Raw genomic sequence first — 22,993 nt, forward strand, 5'->3', positions numbered from 1 at the left:
TAGTTCATCTTTTCTCTGAAAACATCATCTGGAAGTTGCAGCTATAAAAAAAGGCTGTTGTCTGTCATTTACCAGGTTTATAGTGTTCACAAAAATCAAGAAAATTTGTTTCTGATAGGCATTTTCTAAACAATGCAACATAACGAATAGCAGTGGGAGAAAAAAAAAATCAAGGTTTCATAGTATCTGGATTTTTTGGTTTAAAAATTTTGAATCATAATTTTTTTTGTTCATTTTTATTTTTTCTAACTTAAGTCCTTTGTTGAAGTCATTCCTTATAAGCTGGGTTGGACAAAATGCTGAATAAATCTTAAAAATTGACCCACATGTGATGTGCATATTTTTGGAAAATGCATCCCCTGATATAGTCTGCAAACATTGTAGTCATCCTTTAAATTTTTTACCTGGTTAAGTGTAAAAAAGGCAAAAAAAAAAAAAAAAGGCAAAAAAAAAAAAAAATTGCATAGCCACCCCAAAAATCTTATAAGTGGTATTGAGAAAAAAGTGAACACATTTTATAGGATCATTTGTGGGATGATATTTGGGTCAAGCCAATGAGAAATTTACTAAACAGCTCATTCTGCTGTTGCTATTGACTCTTGTTTTTAACTTCGAGTGCCCCCATGTGCAGTCTACCCAACCCAGGTTTCCTTTCTTTTTGCAATAAATTAATTTAGATCATGTTAGCAAATAATTTTAACATATTAAATGAATACATTGACCAAATTACATTTCGAAAAACAAAACAAAACACTAAAAAGGATGGGGAGATTTCTGTCTCTGAAAACCTGAAATCTCCTCTTGTAAAAAGAGAAGGAGAGCCAGGAGTGGAAGAGGGAAGCTGCTCTGGAAATGGTTGCAAAACTAAGCAGGCAGAAAGGTCACAGAGTACAGCTGCATGTGTCTCTGACATGTTCCCATTTGTACATTTCTGTGCATGTGTGTATAGGGGTGTGTGTTTGTGTGTCTGTGTGTGCAGGAATGAAATGTCTGTGAGGGATCAGATCCTTTCTGGCCATTTCTGATCTCTGCAGGGGAGTGGAAAGTCTGCGTGTGACCCTGAGCTAGCTCTCTGTCCTCTTGGAAAAATCCTCCCACTCTTTGTCCTCTGCAGAGCTCTTGAGAGCCTCCGCCAGCGTTTTCTTAAGAGTCCAAATGTGATGGAGCCGTCCCAAGACCCGGGGAAAAAGACCCGAGGATTTACCACACAGACAGAAACGACCGGCTCCCTTTGTCTCTCTGTGCCTCACGTTCTCTCCTATTCCTCCTCTTCAGACCCCACTCACTGGGTTTCTCCCTCTTCTTTTACCACTTCTTTCTGTCTTTTTGATGTCAGAGAGCCAGCCCTAGGAGTTTGAACCAATACATTCATTCTGACCTCTAAGGTCTGTGGCTTATTGACTTGACTCGTGCCATAGTGTTGGTCAGACACAAACAGCACATCAGAGTGGATGTGGGCTGAGTAAAGTGGACCTTTGGCACAGTGACACGAGCTGGCTTTGCTGCTCTCCTGGCAGTCTGTGTGTTTGTTTCTGTGTGCACATTTTAGGAATAAATAAACCTTCAATTACGCTCATTTATCTTTAATCTGTGATGTTGGAAACATTCGTGGTGATGATGCAGCCACTGGTGTGTCAGTGTGGGCCTCTCACATAATTAAAGCACATGAAAAATTGTTGCAGAATTATCTTTTATCTTCATAGGGGAGGTGATTTATCAAAGATTGTGCTGTAAATTATTTCTGAAAGTGTTGAGTTATAATGTTAGAAATTTAAATGTTATTAGAATAACCTGTGCAAAAAACAACATGATAGCATCACACAGTTGCTACAGATTTGTCGGCTGAACATCCATGATGAGAATCTCCCGTTCCACCACATCCCAAAGGTGCTCTATTGGATTGAGATCTGGGGACGGTGGAGGACATTTGAGTACAGGGAACTCATTGTCATGTTGAAGAAAGCAGTCTGAGATGATTCCAGCTTTATGACATGGAGCGTTATCCTGCTGGAAGTAGCCATCAGAAGATGGGTACACTGTGCTCATAAAGGGATGGACATGGTCAGCAACAATACTCAGGTAGGTTGTGAATTTTTTTTCTTTTTTTTTCCTTTCTTTTTCTTTTTTTTTTCTTTTTTTTTCTTTTTTTTCTTTTTTTTTTCTTTTTTCCTTTTTCTTTCTTTTTTCTTTTTCTTTTTTCTCTTTTTTTCCCTTTTTTCTTTTTGCTCTTTTTTTCTTTTTTCTTTTTTTTCATATTTTCTTTTTTTCCTTTTTTTTCTTTTTCCCCCCTTTCTTTTCCTTTTTTTCTTTCTTTTTTCTTTTGTCTCCCCTTGTTTTTCTTTTTTTTTTTTTTCTTTTTTTTTTCTTTTTATTTTCTTTTTTTTCCTGTGGACTTTAAACCATGCTCAGTTGGTACTAAGGGGCCCAAAGTGAGCCAAGAAAATATCCCCCACACCATTACACCAGCAGCAGCAGCCTGAACCGTTGATACAAGGCAGGATGGATCCATGCTTTCATGTTGTTGAGGCCAAATTCTGACCCTACCATCTGAATGTGGAGCAGAAATCCAGACTCATCAGACCAGGCAACGTTTTTCCAATCTTCTATTGTCCAGTTTTGGTGTTGCTGTGTGAATTGTAGCCTCAGTTTCCTGTTCTTAGCTGACAGGAGGGTCACCTGGTGTGGTCTTCTGCTGCTGTAGCCCATCTGCCTCAAGGTTGGACGTGTTGTGTGTTCAGAGATGCTCTTCTGCAGACCTCGGTTGTAACCAGTGGTTATTTGAGTTACTGTTGCCTTTCTATCAGCTCCAACCAGTCTGTCCATTCTCCTCTGACCTCTGGCATCAACAAGGCATTTTGACCCACAGAACTGCCGCTCACTGGATATTTTCTCTTTTTGGGACCATTCTCTGTGAACCCCAGAGATGGTTGTGGGTTAAAATCCCAGTAGATCAGCAGTTTCTGAAATATTCAGACCAACAACCATGCCACGTTCAAAGTCCCTTAAATCATCTTTCTTCCTCATTCTGATGCTTGCTTTGAACTGCAGCAGATCATTTTGACCATGTCTACATGCCTAGATGAGTTGCTGCCATGTGATTGGCTGATTAGAAATTTGCGTTAACAAGCAGTTTGACAGGTGTGCCTAATAAAGTGGCCGGTGAGTGTGTATAACTGCACACAGTCATTTTTTTTAAGCTAAAGGTTACTAGAATTTATTTTATGAATATGAATTTAGCCTAGTCAAACTTTTTAGGGTGTATTAGATTCATTTATTCACTCATCTTCTACCGCTTATCATGTTAAGGGTTGGGTACGACAAGAGCCTATCCAAGCTGTCTACACTGCAAAAAACTGAAATCTTATCAAGTGTTTTTGTTTTATTTTCAGTAGAAAACGTCTTTTCAGACTAAGTTTGAGCCACATTCAAGTGACCAGTCCAGAAAAACTTCTTGTTTCAAGTTATTTAAAGACAAAATGAGATCTGAAGTGCTTGTAACCCCACTGGCAGATTTCTTTTTACTTGTTATAGGCAATTTAGACTTTATTTTGTCTTTAAACAACTTGAAACACGTTTTTGGTGGAGGGAACCCAGGTACGCATGGGGAGAACATGCAGACTCCTCACAGAAAGACCCACATTGCCTGAACCAGGATTTGAACTGATGACCTTCTTGCTGTGAAGAATCAACTGTTAGCCTCAGAATTTGTCTCAACACTCTGCTGATTATTAGAACTATTCTCACTTTAACTGCTGATTAATTAGGAAGTGAAGAAATAACGTTCGGTAAAGGTCTTATCTGTAACTTCCTGTCTGGAACAGAGCGCTGTGACATTGTCCGTTTGATAACAGCGACAGAGCTTTTCCACTCTGAGGAAAAAAGCTGAGCTGTGACTTCGGTACAAATCAGTCTGTCGTCTCCTTTCTGAACCACTGTGTAAAATGAAATATGTACATAACATCTACATAAATTTCCACAGCCAGTCAGTATCAAACATGTCTCTGCAGACACAAGAAGGAGTGCTGTATGAAAAATGGGCTCTCCTGTTGCCCTTTCTCAACCCTTTTCTGAAAACTTCTTCAGTCTCCTGTCCCCTCACCCCCTCCGAACACGCTGCACACGACCGACCGCTCATCTCTGTGGCACTGAGGAGTTATTTTCTCATTGCAGTAAATCGATACTGCAGGGTGGGAGTTAAACGAGGCATTTTTAGGGGATAGTGCTACGCTACAAAAACTGCAGATTACAACAATAAATGTTTTCCCTGAATCACGAGTGTTACCACAGAACAAACTGTGCCACATTTATTATTTTTCCCCAGCAGCTTCGGTCAGACTGACACGCAGCTCTCTGGGCACCGCGGTGAATTGACAGAACAGTCATCGGACTAAATCAGTCAGGCTGTTTATTTAGGAGCAAATCTTCCCTCTGCTGTGCTTTGGAGAGACAGAGGCACACTTTTCTGCTTCACCTGCAGGATCAGGATCAGCACCTTGGACAGCACCACTCAGTCCTGACAGTGTTCTTACTACACTTTTGCTGTATCCTTTAAAATCAGTGATTTCTGGGGATGATGACCGTGAAAGTATTCAGTTTCAGAAATGAAGGCTCATCCAAAGGTAGCTGGTAGCTATTTCAGTGTCCCATCATTCAGTCTTCTTCAGGTGGCGATGACTTTTCTGGTTGATCATTAAGACTGGGTTTTTTGCAGCCTAAGTTTTGGAAGCAGTAGTAGTTTTTCTAAATTATTCACTGTGGAAGACATTTTCAAAACTGTTGAACTGAAGCAATAACTATGTATTATCAATCACTTTTCTACTGCCAACATGTGAAGAGATGGAAACAAAAACAGCTTTTTCCCCCTGACCTTAGACGGCCTTTTAGAGAAGACGTGAAACTGCTTCATGAACTTCCAGTCCAGACCCGCTGATCACACGTGCCTCTTCAGTCTTCATCACTTGCTTCCTCTTACACCCTGTGTTTTTGGGGTGGTGGTTGTGCTGCTGCTGCTGCTGTATGAGTGTGTGTGTGTTGTGGATGTGTTGAAGGATGTGACATTTAAGCACTCCCCTCAGCGTAAGCTCCCTGCAGTGCTTACAGTTTGAAACACAGCAGCTTAGAAATGGTGTAAGTAACAACCAAAAAAAAAAAAAAAAAAAAAACAGAAGAGTCCACCACCACAGAGAATAAAACACTGCATGGCACGCACAGGCAGTACGACAGATGTCAGAGACGGACATTTTAGCCACAGAAGGAGCTGCTTGGTTTAACACTAACATTGTATATTAATGAAGAATAACCAATAACCAATAACCAAAAATGGCCACTGCCCCCTGACACCCCTGCTTGACTGTCTGGGTGACATCAAGGCTTGGTTATCTCAAAAATTTTTAAAGCTCAATGAGAGAAAGACTGAAGTCATCATATTTGGCAATACTGCCTTAGACTTAGGACACCTATACACTTATGTGCGTCCTACAGTCACCAGCCTTGGCGTCACCATAGACAGTGAATTTAAACTTGAAAAACAGGTCAATGCCAATTTAAAATTGGGTTTTTATCATCTTCGTCTTTTATCGAAAGTCAAGCCATTTTTATCTTTAAATCTTTTTGAACAAGTCTTGCACGCTTTTATCTCTAGTCGCCTGGACTACTGCAACGCCCTTTACTCCGGTATTAACCGGCGAGCTCTTTCCCGTCTGCAGTTAGTCCAGAACGCCGCGGCACGACTTTTAACAGGGGCCAGAAAACATGAGCATATTAGTCCAATTCTTGCGTCTTTGCACTGGCTCCCTGTTAATTTTAGGATTGATTTTAAAATTTTATTGTTTGTTTTTCAAGCTTTGAATGGACTGGCCTCTCAGTACATTATGGACCTTCTCCAAATCTACATTCCAGCGCTTTGAGGTCCGAGGACCAGTCCCAGCTTGTGGTGCCTAAGACGAGACTTAAAACAAAGGGGGACAGGGCCTTCTCTGTGGTTGGCCCTAAGTTGTAGAAAGCTCTGCCCCCCCACATCCGATCTGCTCCCACAGTGGACTGTTTTAAGTCTCGTCTTAAGGCCCACTTTTATTCTCTGGCTTTTAACACTGCGTGAGTTGTGTGGTCCTCTGTGTCTTATATTTCTTTTATAGTATTAAGTTTATTGTTGTTCTCCTTATTTTATCTATTTTATTTGCATTCATTATTTTATGTACAAGTTATTGTTTTAGTGTATTCTTGTTTACTGTTACTTGTTTTTATTTTTTAGAACTGGTGGAGCTGTTTTACTGTTTTCATTATTATGTTTATGATGTGCAGCACTTTGGTAACGCTCTGTTTGTAAAATGTGCCTTATAAATAAAGTGGATTGGATTGGATTGAAGAAGAAGACGAACTTCATTAGTCCCCTTAAGGGAAAACTCTTCTTTTTTTTTTGGAATCAGCATGTGCATATGTGTGTATATACACAGATGCACAAACAACACTTTGCACAGGAACGGGGTCAGTTGGGAGTTTGGTGCCTTGCTCAAGGGCGACTTGACACTGCTCAGGAAATTATTATGCAAACCCGAACCAAGAACCCTCTGTTTGCCAAGCTACGTCCCAATGGACTGAGCCACTGCTGCCCCATTGAACAATGCACCTTGATCTCTACGTGCTGAAAAAAATGAAGCCAAATTCCAGCCTCTTTGGGTGCTGACTAGGGATGGGTAACAAAAACCAGTCCCTGCCAAGTCAATAAGAAATGTTTCAATCCAACAATATTGTAAGCCTTTATGCTTAACACATCCCTTCTCAATTCTTTACATTACGCCAGAGCTGTTGGACCTACGTCAACTCGTCTGCTGCAGCTATCTTAGCTCAGCAGTTAGATAATGCTTCACCAAGAAAACTCTCATTCAGGATTATCTCCTTGAAGTTTTCTTGACAAAAAGCAAGTTATGTGTTTTTTTTTCTCTCTTTGCCCCTTTCCCTTTAAAAAGTCTGTGCATGCCACTGCACCAAGGGTTTTTTTTTTTTTTTTTTTTATATATAATGAGCACTTAAAAAATTCAAATAAAAAAAATTCATGATCATAAGAGAATTGATCCCGTAGGCCAAAACTAAATTGGGCGGGAGAGTTGGAAAAAATGACAGATATTTTTTTGCTACAAGAGATCCCAGTTTGTTGATACGCTTTTTCAGTGATAAATCACACTTTTATGATGCGGCCACACCAAAGGCGAATTTGCAGCGCGATTACATACAGAGTCAATGCAAAGACGCGTTAAGCCGCCGATTCGCCTCAGGCAGCGCGTTTTGAGCGTTCGCGCGTTTGGAGCGTTCGCGCGTTTGGGCAGTGGACACAAATTCGCTCAAGTTCAAAATATTGAACTTTTGAGGCGAATTCGCGTGAAGGCTTGCCGCGGCCGCCAATCAGTGATGACATTCCCCCACGACGTCATTGATTTGATGACGTTAGGGGGCAACCGCCACCTGCTCCGGCTCCAACTCCGCCGGAGGATGGAGGAGAAGACAATCTGTGCGGTGTGTCATCATCCAGAGTTATACAATACGACGTGTGTACTCTACAGAGACCGGAAAAAGGAGCAGGCTTGGTTGAAAGTCTCTGAGGAGACAGGTTTTGAAGGTAAGTTCTGTAAATATTGGTTTCCAGCTGGATTTGCCTGCACGGGTCATCACTGAGTCCGACTGTGTTTTTCTCAGCGGAGTTTTGAGCCTGATAGAGAGGAGGGAGGAGCGGGGCAGGGGCAGAGCCAGGGAAAAGATGGAAGTTCTCTGTGCTCCTCTCTTTCCTCCACCCTTTTATTATCCCCAGGGAGATCTCCAGGAACATGGGTCAGGGGTTCGGGGGGTCAAGGATGAGATCGCAGGGAATAGCCAGGCAGGGCCGGTGGAGGTGGATTACCAGGGAGAGGCAGCAGGCCTTGATTGTGATCTCCAAAGCTTTCACACACTCTCCTGTCATGCTTTTGAAACCACAGCTCATTGTTTTTCAGCTGCTCTTTTGGGCTTTCCGTCTTTGAATGAACGAGCTCTCTACTCCGCATGCGCAGGAACGTGTGTTTGCCCCTCAGCTTGTCAAAACAGTCCAGCGGCGAGACTCGGGCGTTCATGCGGCGCATGACAGGCCTTTCGCCCAAATAAATTCGCATGTTCGCATTTGGTGTGGCTGCGGCATTAGAGTTATTTTTAAATTATTTTGCGGATCCCCAAGCTATGGTTTGGGGACCCCACTTTGAGAAACACTGCAATAGAGGAGGTGAACAATAAGACCAATACTGCAGCCAGCCAGCAGGGGGAGCTCCACATGTTTTGGCTGTGTTTATCTCACATGATGCTGATTGCGTCACTGTTTAGGCAATTTAAAATGAAGTTCAGGATTTTTCAGCTCAACATTTTCGTCAGATGAACTCAATCATGGATAAATTGTTAATACTTAATGGGTTTTGATGCAATTCATCAAATTACCCATCAAATTTAAGAGATGTGAAATTGTTTTTCGCATTTTGAGGTATTTTTTGTCCAAAGAAAGACAGTGAAAACCAAGTTTAAAACCATCCCACTGGTGTCTGTAATTGAAAGAGAGAAACAGGAAGAGCGTAACGGAGAGGGTGAAGAATGAAGCGGGTGAATGATGGAGGTGCTGCCAGCGTGCGGGTCCGGGTCCCTTGCTCATTAAGACAGTAATTCAAACCGAGGATTAGAGAGTCAGGCTTCGCTGGCGAGGAGCGAGCCCACTGGCTTCTGATGATAAATGGCGGTCACGGGTCGTAAAACCTTGACGTCCTCCACTACTGTAAATGTGAAAAATAGGGCTGTGTTTGTGCTGTACGGTGGGTGCACAGGTGAGTGCAGGTGATGGAGTGTGTGGGAGTGAAAAACTGGTGAGACTGACTGGTTCTGGTGTCTTTGCTGGAGAAATCAGTGGTGACAGGAGATTTTTGAAACGCTATGATCATCCTCTGTTGGTCCACTTCAGCCGGCATGAGAGACTCGCCGTGCAGCCGTGGTTTGAAAAGAAAAAATCAATAGGAATCCAAACCGAACTCGACTGCCCAGGAAAGAGAGCGGCTCAGAAATGACTGACAGCTCCTTGAAAGAAAAAGGGAGCGAATGGAGAGATGATAGACAGGCAGAAGAAAACAGACGGAGAAAATAACAGAGTGCTGCAAAGTCTGCAAGAGCGATATTCCTCACAACAAAAAACCCTACAACCAAATTAAAGATAAATGAAAGGTAAGAAGTTTACTTCTCGACAATGTGTCACACTTGTGTATGCAAGTCGCCTCTGAATGAGACAGAGAGACTTCCAGGCTCGTGGGTGTGGGGTGTGGGGTGGGGGTGGGGGAGGGTCGCGGAGCTGAGATGCTGCCTGTTTGTGACAGTGCTGTGCCTCAGAGACTGTCATCCCCTCAGGAGAAGTCAAAGCGCATGTGACTGAAACCATCACTACACTCAATTACAGCGCTCCTCTGAGCAGAGTCGGGCTGCAGCGACGGGACGTGGGAAATATTGAGCTGAAAACATCAGCGCAGATCTGGGAGTGTAGATACTGCGTCATGGATGAGTCTGCGGTTAAAGCAGCTTCACTTCAGCAGTCTGGTGCTTTGACTGTGAGATAACACGGACAACATGTCAGCTCCACACACTTACACCTCCTCTACTAAGTGGCAGCACTCTGCAAAAAACTCAAATATTATCAAGTGGTTTTGTCTTTTTTTAAGGCAAATTGTCTTATTATACTCAATATGAGTCACATTGACATTATCAGTCCATAAAATGTCTTGTTTTAAGTTGTTTAAAGACAAAAATGAGGTCTGAATTGCTTGTAGCTTGTAGCTTTCAATAACTTGAAATAAGACATTTTTCTGAACTGGTCAGGTGAATGTGACTCATATTGGCCCTCATTTATCAATCTTGCATGGGAATTGGGGCAGATCTAGGTGTAAAAATCAGTTTACAGCAACATTCATGTGTGATATATGAAATGTGAGTACCAAGGCCAATCACACCGTATGCCTGATGAGCTGTTGATAAATATGGCAGCTAAAAACTATCGTAATTTACATAACACGCCCCTAAATATTCAAGGTTCAGCTGGCCGAACCCACAGAGTTTACGACGTGGAGGGATGCTTTACGGGAAAAAGGGAACTTCTCCATGCTGGTAATCGACTACGCCATAGCAACAGAGGTAGAGACAAAATGACGGCTCGTTGTTTGGCAGCTGTAAAAGTGGAGCTACTCAGAAAAAACTGACCTGCAAGGAAATCACTGCAGTGATTCAGCAGCTTGGATGTAACAAAGTAAAATACAGTAGTCACAATATTATTAATTGTTTCCGTTCAGGTTCAGAAACGTGGAAAGTTGGCTTTTAAAAATGTGTTTGGGCTCTGAAAGAAGCTGCAGACTCCAGCCTGAACCTGTTGGGTCGACCAGAGTTTTATGATTATTTGTACCACGAGACGAGCACATAGGTTGTGATCTCATGTAACTGAACGTCTTTTGTTAATAACTACTCACTTTGTCACACACTGTTCACGTTTATCTGATAATATTATGAGGAGTGAAATAATCATCTTTACAGTGAATCCTGTAATCAATACTGCTTCCTTAAAAAAAATCTGTGCTAAAAGTTTGATCCAGCATCCTCTGAATGTTCTCTGTGGAGACTTTATCATGGACATGGGAGAGTATTAAAAACTGATAACCGCATCTCTCTCTCTCTCTCTCTTTTTATCTTTTTAAAGTAAACCGATAAAGGAAACACATTTTTTTTTATGCGGAGAAATCAGCTGACAGCTCACGCTGCTCTTTCATAGCCTTACCTGACTCTGATAGTCACTGCGAGTACAGTCACACTGCAAAACACAATCTGGCCAGAAGTTATGTGTTAATTTTCACTAAATTCTCATGAAGTTTCAGGGGTAATTTCAAAGAAATAAGAAAAAACTTTGTCTTATTAATACCTAAGTGCGATGAAATTTGTCTACGTCTAAAGTAAAGTGTTACTTTTTTTTTTCTTGTTACAAGCAATTCAGAGCTCATTTTTGTCTGTAAATAACTTGAAACAACATATTTTTCTGGACCCACCAGTTGAATGTGGCTCATATCGAGTATAAAAAGACCATTTTTACTTAAAATAGGACAAAAACACTTGATAAGATTTCAGTTTTTTGCTGTGCACAGTCTGTCAGATTTGTTTTCTAGTTGAAGCAGTCGATGGTTGGTAGTACCTTGATTTAACCTCAGTAAGACCTATTAAGTATAATAATCAAAAAATGATTATTTGTGTCATGAGTTCTCTATTTGTTCTCTACTTTTTTCTTTTTTTTTTTTTTTTAGCTCCAACAGTGCCAATAATTATTTTTCTGCTCTTAAGATTTTGATCAGTAAAGTATGTCCTCTTCAAAAGCCTCTGTCATCTTACACCAGCTGTCTTTCCTCAAAGTTTTCTGCCTCCTCTGCATCCTCTGTGGGCCTTAGATATCCAGGGTTTCAGCTAAAATCTGCGATCCCGCTGTGGAAAACACAGCTCCCTCTTCCAAACAGACAAACCAACAAATAAAATAACTGAGAGGGAAAAAACATCCGAAAGAAAAAACAAGAGAAAAGTCTGACATGTTGAGTCAAAACCGGAGCCAAGTGAGAAACAGGAGCAACTGATTACAGAGATTTCTTGAACAGGAGATGAGATGTTGGACCAGACCAGTCCATCTTCACTCAGGCTGGTTTCACTGACACACAACAGACCTTATTTACTGTCCTGAGCAACCTGGCTTTGACCTTTGACCTCTTATCTCTTGGTGCTTCTTCGTCTCTGTCCTGTTATCTCCTTCATCTAAGAGGTTCTTGAGTCCCTCATAAATCTCTGGACTCCTCCAGCTCCTTCAGTCAGATGTGGCTCATGGCCACGGGGTAGATAAGGATGGATGCTACCTTGACTTAGGTCATGGTGCCCAGGACGGAGGGACCATTATTCTTAACCTTATACACGTGGAATCAATCATTAAAATAAAAAATAACCTCTGTGGCTGTGTCGGAAAACACTCCTTATCCTCTATATACGATTCACTGTTTTGCAGTACTGTCAGAACTCTGAGTGAACATGGTCATACTCTACATAGTCCACTCACTGTATCCCACAATGCATCTGAAAAGTAGTGTATGAGTGATGTTTAACATGAAATGACTAGTGCTGTCAGGGGATTAAAAAAATTAATCAAATTAATTAGAGGATTTGTAATTAATTAATCTAATTAATCACATTTTAATCTCATACCTGCTTAAAGTCCCCAAATAAAGAATTTGAAGAAGAAGAAGAGAAGATTTGTGAATCCACCTTTTTTTTCTCAAGTGGCCAATATTAAAATGACTGTGTTCGCTGGCATTGACGTTTATAGAGGCAGGGTCTGGTGGAGCTTGTCAATCAAAATCCTGCTCGTTAACTACTGTGGGTGAGAGAGGTGCGCTCTTTGGATGAGAGCTCAGCATGGATATGAGGAGAAGATGTGAGGTGACAGAGGCATAGAGAAACACTGCAAGTCAGAACAGTTCAGGCAGCTCATGCTCAAACTGAGAATGTGTCACGGTAGTTCAGAGAGAAAAGACGGAGATCATGGAGAGATGAACGCGTTCAAAAAAAGAATGTTTGTCTATTTATTGGTTCAAAAACAGGGAGAGAGAGATAAAATAAGAGAGCCCACTCTTCCTAAGTAGTTTGGGTGTCTACATAGTCATAGAAAACAATCATATTTGGGTCTTGAAAGATTGTCAAAATGCTCTGAAAATGGCTGGCAGCCAATGAGTTAACCGTGTTAATTTTTATAGCGCTTTCATTTGTGAGTATTTTAAATGCTGTGTGCTGTGGAGCAGATGGAAGAGCTTTTCCTCAGTGTCCCCCCTGTCTCTGTGTTAGCTTCAGGATGCTAACTGTAGCTGCGGTTAGCCTGTTGTTTTAGCCTGTAATGTTATGGTAAACGAGCTTCGCTGTTTTCTAAACACTGTGCACTCGGAGCTCATGGCCCTGAAGAGCAGGGCGGTATCAGCGGTGGCTCATTTACATATGAAGGCCACGCCCACTAAATCAGAGCGTTCTGAACAGAGGGGCTATGAGAGCCTGGAAACAATGCTGCTGTGCTCGATTTATTGGCTTTTTGGACCAAAACATGTTACTACCATTTCATGAAGACATCAATGATCCATATTAAACTGCAGAAAAGGAGCAGAATATGGACCTTTGAATACCGTCTTGTTTTGACGCTGAGTCTTCTACATGAACTGAAAACAACTCCGAACAAATTGCAGTCAGAGAAGTGACTCAAACCACCTGTGTTTCTCATTCCTCACTTTGATCTCACATTTTATTTCACATTACCTGGATTCCTGCCACCCACACAAGCCTTGGTCTTGATATTAATTTGCACCTTTACAGTACTAACATCATTGCCACGCTAATTTAGGAGATTTTCACACTTCCACTTAAAGCACTCAACATAGCAGCCTATAACACCTGTAGAATAATCTAATTAGACAGAAGAATAATGAAGGATGTTTCAGGGGCGTCGAGGCCAATGCTCCACTTATCTTGCATTTTACGGAGTATGTTTTTTTTCCTGAATTGATCCACTCTAAACTGTCAAAATACCCCCCTTCCTCTCAGTGATAACCAGAACAATTTAATCTGCAGACTCTTGAATCATCACCTGCTTTTCAACATTCGTTTGAATGAAAAGGGATACTGCAATCAATGGACACTTCCATTAGGTATGAATGACTGTTACCCTGAGAGTGTTTCCTGCTGCAGAGCTCCTTGGCAGTCGGCGCAGCAGCCGCAGCCTCTTTATTTACCACTCCATTACTGATTTCAGCTAAGAATAATAGTTGGTGACGGCCCCGCTGAGCAGAGTGTCAGCCAGAAACGCGGCGTTATTTATGGAAAGAATATGACTTTGATCACTGAGATGATACGCTACAGCAGTAAATAAGTTTCACGGGGGTTACAGAGATGTCCTTGGCCGGGGGTTGCCATGGTGACATTGGAGTGAGTGTGTGTGTGTGTGTGCTCTCTGAGGAGTGTGTGACAGAGCGCTGTGAAGGGATGACAATGTGCTGAAGCAGTAAGTATGTGTGTTTAGTGCATCCTGGGTGAAAAAAAAAGGAGGACATTAACACTGCTCGTGGGTTTGATCTCCAGCTGTGTGACGCGCGCATTATCCTCGTTTTTCACAGAAGGTGCTTCAGATAAAAGCCCAACCGCGGTGAAAGTGTGTCATTGTGTACATTCCTGAGGTGCTCAGCGCTGGGTGCTACTTTAAGTATAGAAAATAGGAGTTATATATGGAGGAAAGTTACATGAACAACCCATTACCCCCACCTGAGATGTTTTTCTGATGTTTTTCTTCATGTTCTTTGGATAAATTCAATAAAAAAAGAACTTCTCAGTCCCTAAATTTTGACATCTTTCTCCTCCTTACATGTTTTATTCCAGGCTTGTTGATTCGATGTCAGAGCGTTGGGGAGTAATTACTAATTCAGAGGACTGTTGCACTTCCCTCAGATGTACAGTATGTGAGCCTTTCTTAACTGTTGATCACTCTGACTGCGCAGTGGTTGCTAACTCAGATCTCCTCCACGTGTTTAAGGATAATTATGAAAGCAGTTTTTCTTCTCTTCTTTTTGTCGTCACCTCCTCGTGTAAACGACAGGTTTTTAAAAACACTTCAACCCAAGTCGCAGATTGTTAAAGACTCTGTATTAGTAGTGACTGAAACTGAGGTTTTGGAAGAGTTTATATGACTACTTTAACTCAAGAGAGGCAACTAAGACAGTAACTAATATGGTTTGGTGTGAAAAATATGCAGAGCTAGATGTTGGACCAGGGCTGTCCAATTCGGGGCAAGCGGGCCAAAGTTGGCTCCACTCCACTGTATGTATATATGTGTGTATATATAAAAATATATATAAATTATCATTATTGTTTTCCCACTGCCAGCAGCCTGAATTTCTCAATCTTCATTTATTCATTGTTGTACTTCCTCTCCTGACCACAAATCATCACTGTGTTACATTAGGAGTAGGGTGGTGCTAGTCCCTTCAGCTCAGATCTGGAAGTCCATGACCAGAATGTGAGAAGAAGCAGAGTCATGGCTGGGATGGGGTGTATGAGACAGTAGCACTCTAAAAATAGTTGGGAACATGAGTACTTTTTTTTTTACAGAAGTTGATCCCACAGCAGTATGCCTAATATGTAGGCAGGAAGTTAAAAGAGTATGGTCTTTGTAAATTAACACAGCATTCATTTATAGGGGAAAAAAGTCTAAAGCAGGTGCTGAGTTTTGTTACTATTCCTTATTTATTTAAAAGGCTGGAAATGCGCTGTTTTGGTTTCATAAGAGCATGCTGTGTCCCATGTTGTTCAGGTCATATTCCACTTAATTTTCTTTGAAGACACAGGCCTAGTATTTGTGTCATATGGATGTTCAGTAACTTCAAGCTGTGAAATACAGGAAAGAAAAGTGTTTTCAGTTTCAAAACAACTTGTATGAGTATTTACTTTGCACAATTATGCTATAGGAAGATTTAATATCATGCACTGCAACATGAATGTTTACCCTCCACCCCGATTCCTTTTTGGCCCTTTGCTGAATAGATTTTGGGCACCCCTGTGTGAGACATTCATTTAAATGTGTAGTTTGCATTTGGATTGGATTGTACCAAAGGTTTGTGTGTAACATTTCTAATAATTTTAACCAATTTAAGAATCAGTCCTATTAAACTGTCAAATAGCGTGACCACAAAGTATTTAATAATTCACCATCCTAGAAGTTATTTAAGTTAACTGACAAAATCAGCTTTGTGTTATGAAATATTATCTAAAAACGATTGAGTCAGTAAGCTGTAAACATCAATGTTTTCTCTTTATTTTTTGGGTCAGTTGGTCTAAAATCAATCTAAATGTCATTTTTATAGTGTAGTGGACTGATAAAATCATACTCATAGTGCCTTTTTATGCAATATCAGATTTTTTATGAGAAAAAAGTTCAGTTTCATCATCAGACCAAGTCTTATAACCAGTTTTTCAATCCAACATTGCTAGCACCCTACTTGTCTGTTTAGTATCATTGGGTTTGTTTGCATGTTCATCAGGCTGTTTTTCATGATCATAGCGTGAGGTAGAGACAAATTGATCCATTACGCTCAGTGGTTATCAAATGAAGCACTTCCTACGCGGTTCATAGTTTAAATAACTGTTTATATTTGTCACTCACTTAAAAATGTGCTCAATAAACATGTACACATTGATCTTCTACAGTATCTGATGTGGTAATGACTGCTTTAATGTTAGGGACAGAGACTAAATACCTCAAGGTAACTTTAGGTAAAAAAATACATATGAGATCAGCTCTTAGCAGCCTGTAGCATGTCAATGCTAACTGGTGCTAGGCCTGATGTTTCTCACAAGGTGAAGAGAAGGAGGTGAGGACCAAGTGCTGGTTCTCAGGTGTGAGCTTAGAAGTGACGACATGGACCTGTCCTTCCATCCATCGTTATTGGGAACGTAAGATCTATCTCCAATAAGATGGACGAGCTAGCTGTGCTAACCCAGCAACAGAGGGAATACCAGAGGAAAGAGTTGACAACAAATGTTTTGGAAAACCATTACTCCACAAGGACGAGATTGTTAAAAAGACGCTTTAGTCTCTATCAGTGGATAAAGCTAAACTGAGGTTTTGGGACTGATATTGTTGTTGTGATTTCAACTTGAGTGTGGCAGTTGTTAAATCCAAGATGGTGCTGGTTGTTCCAGTGAATGTATCATCAGATCTAGTCACAGGATTTAACTGATATACACACAATGGAGAAAAAGGAAAGTGTATTGGATTAAAATCTTCAGTTTATATTTATCTCTTGATAGTAAGCCAGATATTACGATGAGTCGTCCAAAAAAAGCAGCATGTAGAGATATTCCTCAGAGAGTTTTTTTTTACCTCATACTGTGAGTAAAACTCTGGTCCTCCACTTTTACTAGAGAGAGGAAGCTGAGTCATTACTTCTTCTTTTGCCAAGTCTTTTTCGCACACCGGGGAATCGGCTCTTCAGTGAATAATAATACAGCTCTGTGATGTGTAGGTCTGCGCTGTGAGTACTTACAGGGGATGGTGCGTAGGTAGAGGTTGTCCCGTATGATCTGCTGAAGCTTGTGGTCCAGTGAGCCCTTCTGAAACTGCAGACTGAGGTAGTGGCGCAGGTCCGTGTTCAATACTTTACCTGCAGAAACACAGGCAGAAGCATGGAAGGTCAATAAAAATACAGTAGTGGGTGAGGGTGTGAGTGGGGAAGGAAATCTATCCAAGTGACACGTAGCCTCAGAGAGAGGGATCGATTTCACATGGCTGGTTCAAAATGCTTTGTTGCTGACAACAGATTTGCCCTTTAATAGCAGGATTGTTTCATTTTAGTGTATATCCTCACATTTTAAATCAAATAAAGGGACCCCCAGTGTTAAAAATAACCATATGTGCTCAGTGTTATGAAATCTTATGGACCACTTTTCTCTTCAAGGGAGCCATTTGGCCTCAGCTCACCTGGATTTAAGTGATTTCAGAGCCACAAAAATCCACTTTATCGTCATAATAAAGACTACAAGGAAAGAAAAAAACATATTAATTAAAAAACAGTCAATAATTATCTTATTAAGAAGTTTTTTTTTTGTTTTTGTTTTTTTGTTTTGGTGTTGTTTTTTAATTTATGAAATTCGTAGTTTTTTATTTGTAATATATTAGAAAAAAATAGCGAAAATTTCAACAATTTTAAAATATAAATTTTTTTAGAAAGAATTCGAATAACTTTGACATTTCAAAAATTTTAGAAAATTTTCTAATTATTTTGAAATTTTGAAAATTAGCAAACAAATTCAAGCTGTAAAACCAGTACATAGTTATCTCATTAAGAATTTTTTCTTGTTTTCTTTTTATGAAATTCTTCATGTGATGTCTTAGTTTTTTTTATTTTTAATAAATTTGCAAAACCTTCTAAAACTGGCAAAAAAATTCAACCAATTTTGAATTTTTTCAAAAATTTGCAAAAAAAATTCAAGCTGTAAAACTAGTAAATAATCATCTTATTGAGAAGTTTTTTTGTTTTGTTCTTGTTTTTAATTTACGACAATGTACTTTGCTTTTTAATTTGTAATAAATTTGCAAGTAATTCAAAGATCAGCAAAAAATTTCAAACATTTTTTTTATTAAAAAATTTACAAAATAATTCAAATATTTTTGAAGTTTCAAAAATTTCGACAAAAAAATCTGTTTTGAAATTTCAAAGATTTGCAAAAATTTCCAAATATTTAATAATAATATTTTCTTAAAGCTACAAGGCATCACTGCAAAATTGTCAAAGAGCTGCATGAGGCTCCAGAGCCGCAGGCTGCAGACCCTTGTTATAAACAATAAAAATAACAAATACATGAAAAACAAACTGAGCACAAACAGCATGTGCCAGAATTATTACCGGATGAGTTTGTAGCAGCCTGATTTTTTTGTTTTAAGAGTTTAAAGGCTCGTACACACCACTTGATGCTGACAGGTGCGTAGGAGGAATTTATTTTGTCAGTGTGAGCAGAGGTCAGCAGTCAGCTGTGGTAGGCAACAGTTTCAACATCAGATAACACCGTTAAAACCATCAACTGTAAATCTCTGAGCACTAATCCATTTGATTTGGACTCAGACTTTCATCAACACCTTCCTGGCTGGATGAGGTTAAAGTGCCGCCCACACTGTAGGAATAAAACACTTCCTGTGCTGTGGCTTGGTGTGGACGAACACACAACGAACCTTTTTTGGGGAACAAAAATAGCAGGAATGCTCCTTTAAGAGCACAAGAGGATACTACTTTCTACAAGCTTTCATTTGTGTGGCTCATGCTGCCATCTCTTTCATCTGCTTCAAGTGGTCTTTGACTTTCCTCTGTAGTAAATTAACTCTAAGTCAGTTTCTTTCCTCAATACGAGCCACAACAGCAGAAACTAAATAAAAACTGCAGCACCCTGACGCTTTGTCCAAATATAATGTAGGTATTAGCTGGTTAAAGGCCTTCGAGGTCTTTGAGCGTGGACTGCTCAGCTAAACAAAGTGAATCATACATCAAATAGATTCAAATGTCACAGAATTCATTCTCTGATCATTGAGTGGGAGAATAAAGTGAGGTCACTGCTTTATGTTCGAGTGTATTGCTCAGACGCTCAGGAAGATGAAAGAAGATTTTCTGCTGCTTGTTTCATCTTTTTGTTGCTGATAGAATAAGGGCCTGTGTCCATTAATGCCTGTAACTGTGCCGGTGACATTTTTTTTATATAAGACTGATGCTTTTCAGGGCTCAGTGTCCCAAACATGAAAAAATGCTTGTTTCTGTTGCTCATATCATAAGATAAAATAAGTTAATGCCTTAGTTCATCCAACAACCGGGAAATTTAAAGACACATAGTCATGGCCAAACGTTGCTCAAAAGTTTGGGCCACGGATGTGCAGTAGCAAAAGACAGCACCTGGCAATCGGTACTCAATGGGGCCAAATTTTGATACTTTTGTGTGTGATTATGTGGTAATGAATATGAATTTATTGAATAATAAAATCTCAACGTTTTTCAATTTGACATATTTATTCTTCAATATAAAATAGAGTTGTGAAAAAATATTGATACAGCAATATATCATGATACTATGACTTATGATACAATATTGAAATTTCAACTCTGAATAACAATAATTTTGTGGAAAATTAAAATTTGCATTCTAGCCAAGTTGGAAGCAAAATACAATCTTACTTTTTTTTTGTAACATCTGATTTTTTAAATAAGTAACATTGTTTACGCCAATTAACATTTATCAGTTACACCAACTGACTATGCCACGACAAACTTAATGCACTTTATGTTTTCAAGTTAACTGTGTGTATGTAACACTGCATTTGACTTTAGTATTTCAAAAACAAAAAAATAAAGGGGTGAAGGAAAAAAATCCAAATATGATATTTAGGAATTTTTTGTTTGACAATATCAAAATCATGATTCTTGGTCAAAAATTGATTTTTTTTTCCCATTTCAAACTCTTCATTTCAGTCTTTGTTTATAAACTGGATTGGAAATAAGGAACCACTTTTCTCCAGCAGAGGGTGAAATGTTTCTCTCTGACTCATGCGATGTGCATTTTATGGGAAAATATGGCTCCTGATATAGTCTGTAGAAATCGTAAATATCAAGGAATTGCAATTTAAACCAAATTGACACCCCAAAAATCGTCAAAGAATTGAATCACGAGAATAGCGTATCGTCCCAGCCCTAATAGAAAAAAAAAGTTGTTTTAAAAAAAAACAGTTTTGGCCCAATTGTCCTTTTAATTTCAAGTAATATTGTGTAATTGAAACAAACATCATCTCTATTTTTTCTTAGTGAACTGTGTAGAATATCACAATATGTCACCATATTGTGATGTCATGATACATTGTGATACAAGTATCGTTATGTGTATCGTATCGAGAAGCCCATGCCAATACTGACCGCTAATATATAATCTTGCAATGCTGTGTTCATGTCCAGCATGGGAAATCTCCTACTCTTCCATTCCCTCATAGTCACACAGATGCATTCAGGTACCTAAACATAATACGGTTTGGTTTTTACGTGAAATGATACCCGGTACTACAGTTATGTTTTGGTTAGTACCTATAAAAATATCTAATTGATACTCATCCCTAAATACCCAGAAAAAAATGTGACAATTATATACAACAATTTAATGACAGGGAATATGTACAATCAAAAGTATGAGATATACACAGACTAATGACCTAAAAGACTTAAAAACTATATCCAGAACAACAAGGTGGCGAGGTGGTACATCACTTCCTTACCACAGCCAATCAAAATCTAGAAGGGGCGGGACTTGATGTTAAAACATTATTTGTAAAATTTTCTTAAATTATTTTTCAAGGATCACAATCAATGACACTAAAATGAAGCCAGCAGAGCAGTGGTCCCCAACCTTTTTTTTTACGCCACAGACCAGTTTAATGTCAGACTATTTTCACAGACCGGCTCTTCTTCTGTCTCCTCACTGGCTCTTTGACCCTGCTTTGGAAACTTTCCAGAGATGTTTGTTTTTTTTGTCCATTTTGCTAGTTTGGGGGTTTTGGCGTCAAGAATGAGTCTTAGATGGGTATGAATAATACATCATTAAAAATCAGATAATCAATCAAACTGAAATAATGTAAGTTGAGTATTTTTTGTATATGGCCCCGTACCAATTGACCCAGGTACTGGGGACCACTAATGCAGAGCATTTTACGTTGGATTTAAGGCTAAGGGAGGCATATACGGTTGCTAGGCGCTACCCAAGTAGCTGCCTGTTGCAGCAGCTCTCTCGTCTTTGTCCGTTTCTTGTAATTTTTTTCATCTCTTTTTCGTCATCTTTGTATTTGGAGTGGATCATCACTTTGTATGGTTCATTGTCGGTCACGGACACCAAACTTTTTGTGGCTTCGGCGGTATTTTTTACTACTTTTCTCCTGTGTTTGTCTGGAGATCCTACATGTAACCATGGCTGCATTGTCTACATGCAAAATTAGCTGTTAGCAGCCTGTAGCATGTCAATGCTAACTAGTGTAGGGCTTGATGATTTCCCTCGAGCTGAGGAGGAGGAGGTGAGGACGACGTGCTGGTTCTCGGATGTGAGCTGGGAGGTGACGACGTGGACCTGTCCTTCCATCCATTGTTGTTGGGAACATGGGATCTCGCTCCGGGGGATGGACGAGCTAGCTGTGCTAATCCAGCGGCATCATGCTGTTCACGGACGTGGCTGATGGAGCAGACATCGGACGCCGCGACACATCGGAGGAGCTTCACCTGCTGTGAGCAGACAGGATCCAGGAGACAGAGACTGAACAGACTGCTGGGGAGGCTCAGTCCTGGACCCTGTGGAGGTGGAGACTGGCTGGGCTGGAGAGTGGTGGACGAGTGGTGGACGGGATGTCGTCATCTAATTTCTTATGGACATTTTTGCACTTTCTATACTCTTTCTTACTTTTGTTTTCTCAAATGCTGCGGTGACTCCTGAATTTCCCCTCGGGGATAAATAAAGTATTTTCTATTCTATTCTATTCTATATTAGAGCCCGGTATGTAACGATGACCCCAAAAAAGTAACAATGACTCAAAATGTAAAGTCATTTTATTACGTTTTAGGTTGTTACAAATCAGGCTCTAAGAGCATGAGACAACAAGAAAACTTTTGTTACCTGGTAAAGTAAAGTCACAGTAAACACTGGAGAAGTGCCCTCACTAAAAATGCAGTGAATGGACACAGGCCCTAAAGGATTGTTCTCTGATTCTGTTGAATCATCTCTAATTTTTCAGTTGTTTGCTTTTGTTGTTGGGCAAACACGGTTTTATCTCTGAGTTTTAAACTCATCCAAAGCATCAAACAAACATGGTTTGAATGTTTGTCTTGTACCTGTTTGGCCTCGCTGAGAGCTTAAATCCTTGTTGAATCACCTCTAAATCCAGTGTTATTACAGAGCGGAGATTGATGCAGAGAGGACAAAGGTGAAACAGATTTTTAACTCTGATCTCTTCTTTTCAATCTTCTCCAATCGCTGAGTGAAGAGAGATTTAGGGCATGAGAGGTTAAAAAAGGGCCTTGGCCTAGAAATACAGTGATTGCTTTCCTTGGTATTTTGATCACTGACTGATGACAGCTTGTCAAAAATACCAAAAACAAAATGGACTTAGCTGATAGCATTGTCATCTCTGCTTTTTGAGCCACATATCAAAAAACTCAAACAGCTGATTGACGGATGACGGCTGCCGTGCTCACCCACGACTCTTTACGACCTCACACAGATGCCACAGCCTCAAAAGTGAGGCGCCTGACGTGTTCACAAGTGCATCTTAAAAAAAAAAAATTCGCCTTTGCTCTCAATTCCCAGAAGCCTTTGTGGGAACAAAAGGAGTTCA

The 22,993-nt window shown here is 40.0% G+C and overlaps 1 protein-coding gene across 2 annotated transcripts in view; it reads right to left on the reverse strand.

Annotated features, from left to right (window-relative positions):
* The window catches only part of magi3b (membrane associated guanylate kinase, WW and PDZ domain containing 3b), a 343,311-nt gene that overhangs the window by 111,872 nt on the left and 208,446 nt on the right, over nt 1-22,993 (reverse strand). For both annotated transcript variants that reach the window (XM_074668352.1, XM_074668360.1), the window contains exon 2: nt 17,139-17,255. In XM_074668352.1, coding sequence (XP_074524453.1) covers nt 17,139-17,255 — 117 coding nt within the window. The remainder of the gene's footprint in view (nt 1-17,138; nt 17,256-22,993) is intronic.

Source organism: Halichoeres trimaculatus, unplaced genomic scaffold, assembly GCF_033239565.1.
Source record: "Halichoeres trimaculatus isolate MK-OKI-2021-1 unplaced genomic scaffold, fHalTri1.1 fHalTri1_scaffold_1, whole genome shotgun sequence".
Taxonomy (NCBI): Eukaryota; Metazoa; Chordata; class Actinopteri; order Labriformes; family Labridae; genus Halichoeres; species Halichoeres trimaculatus.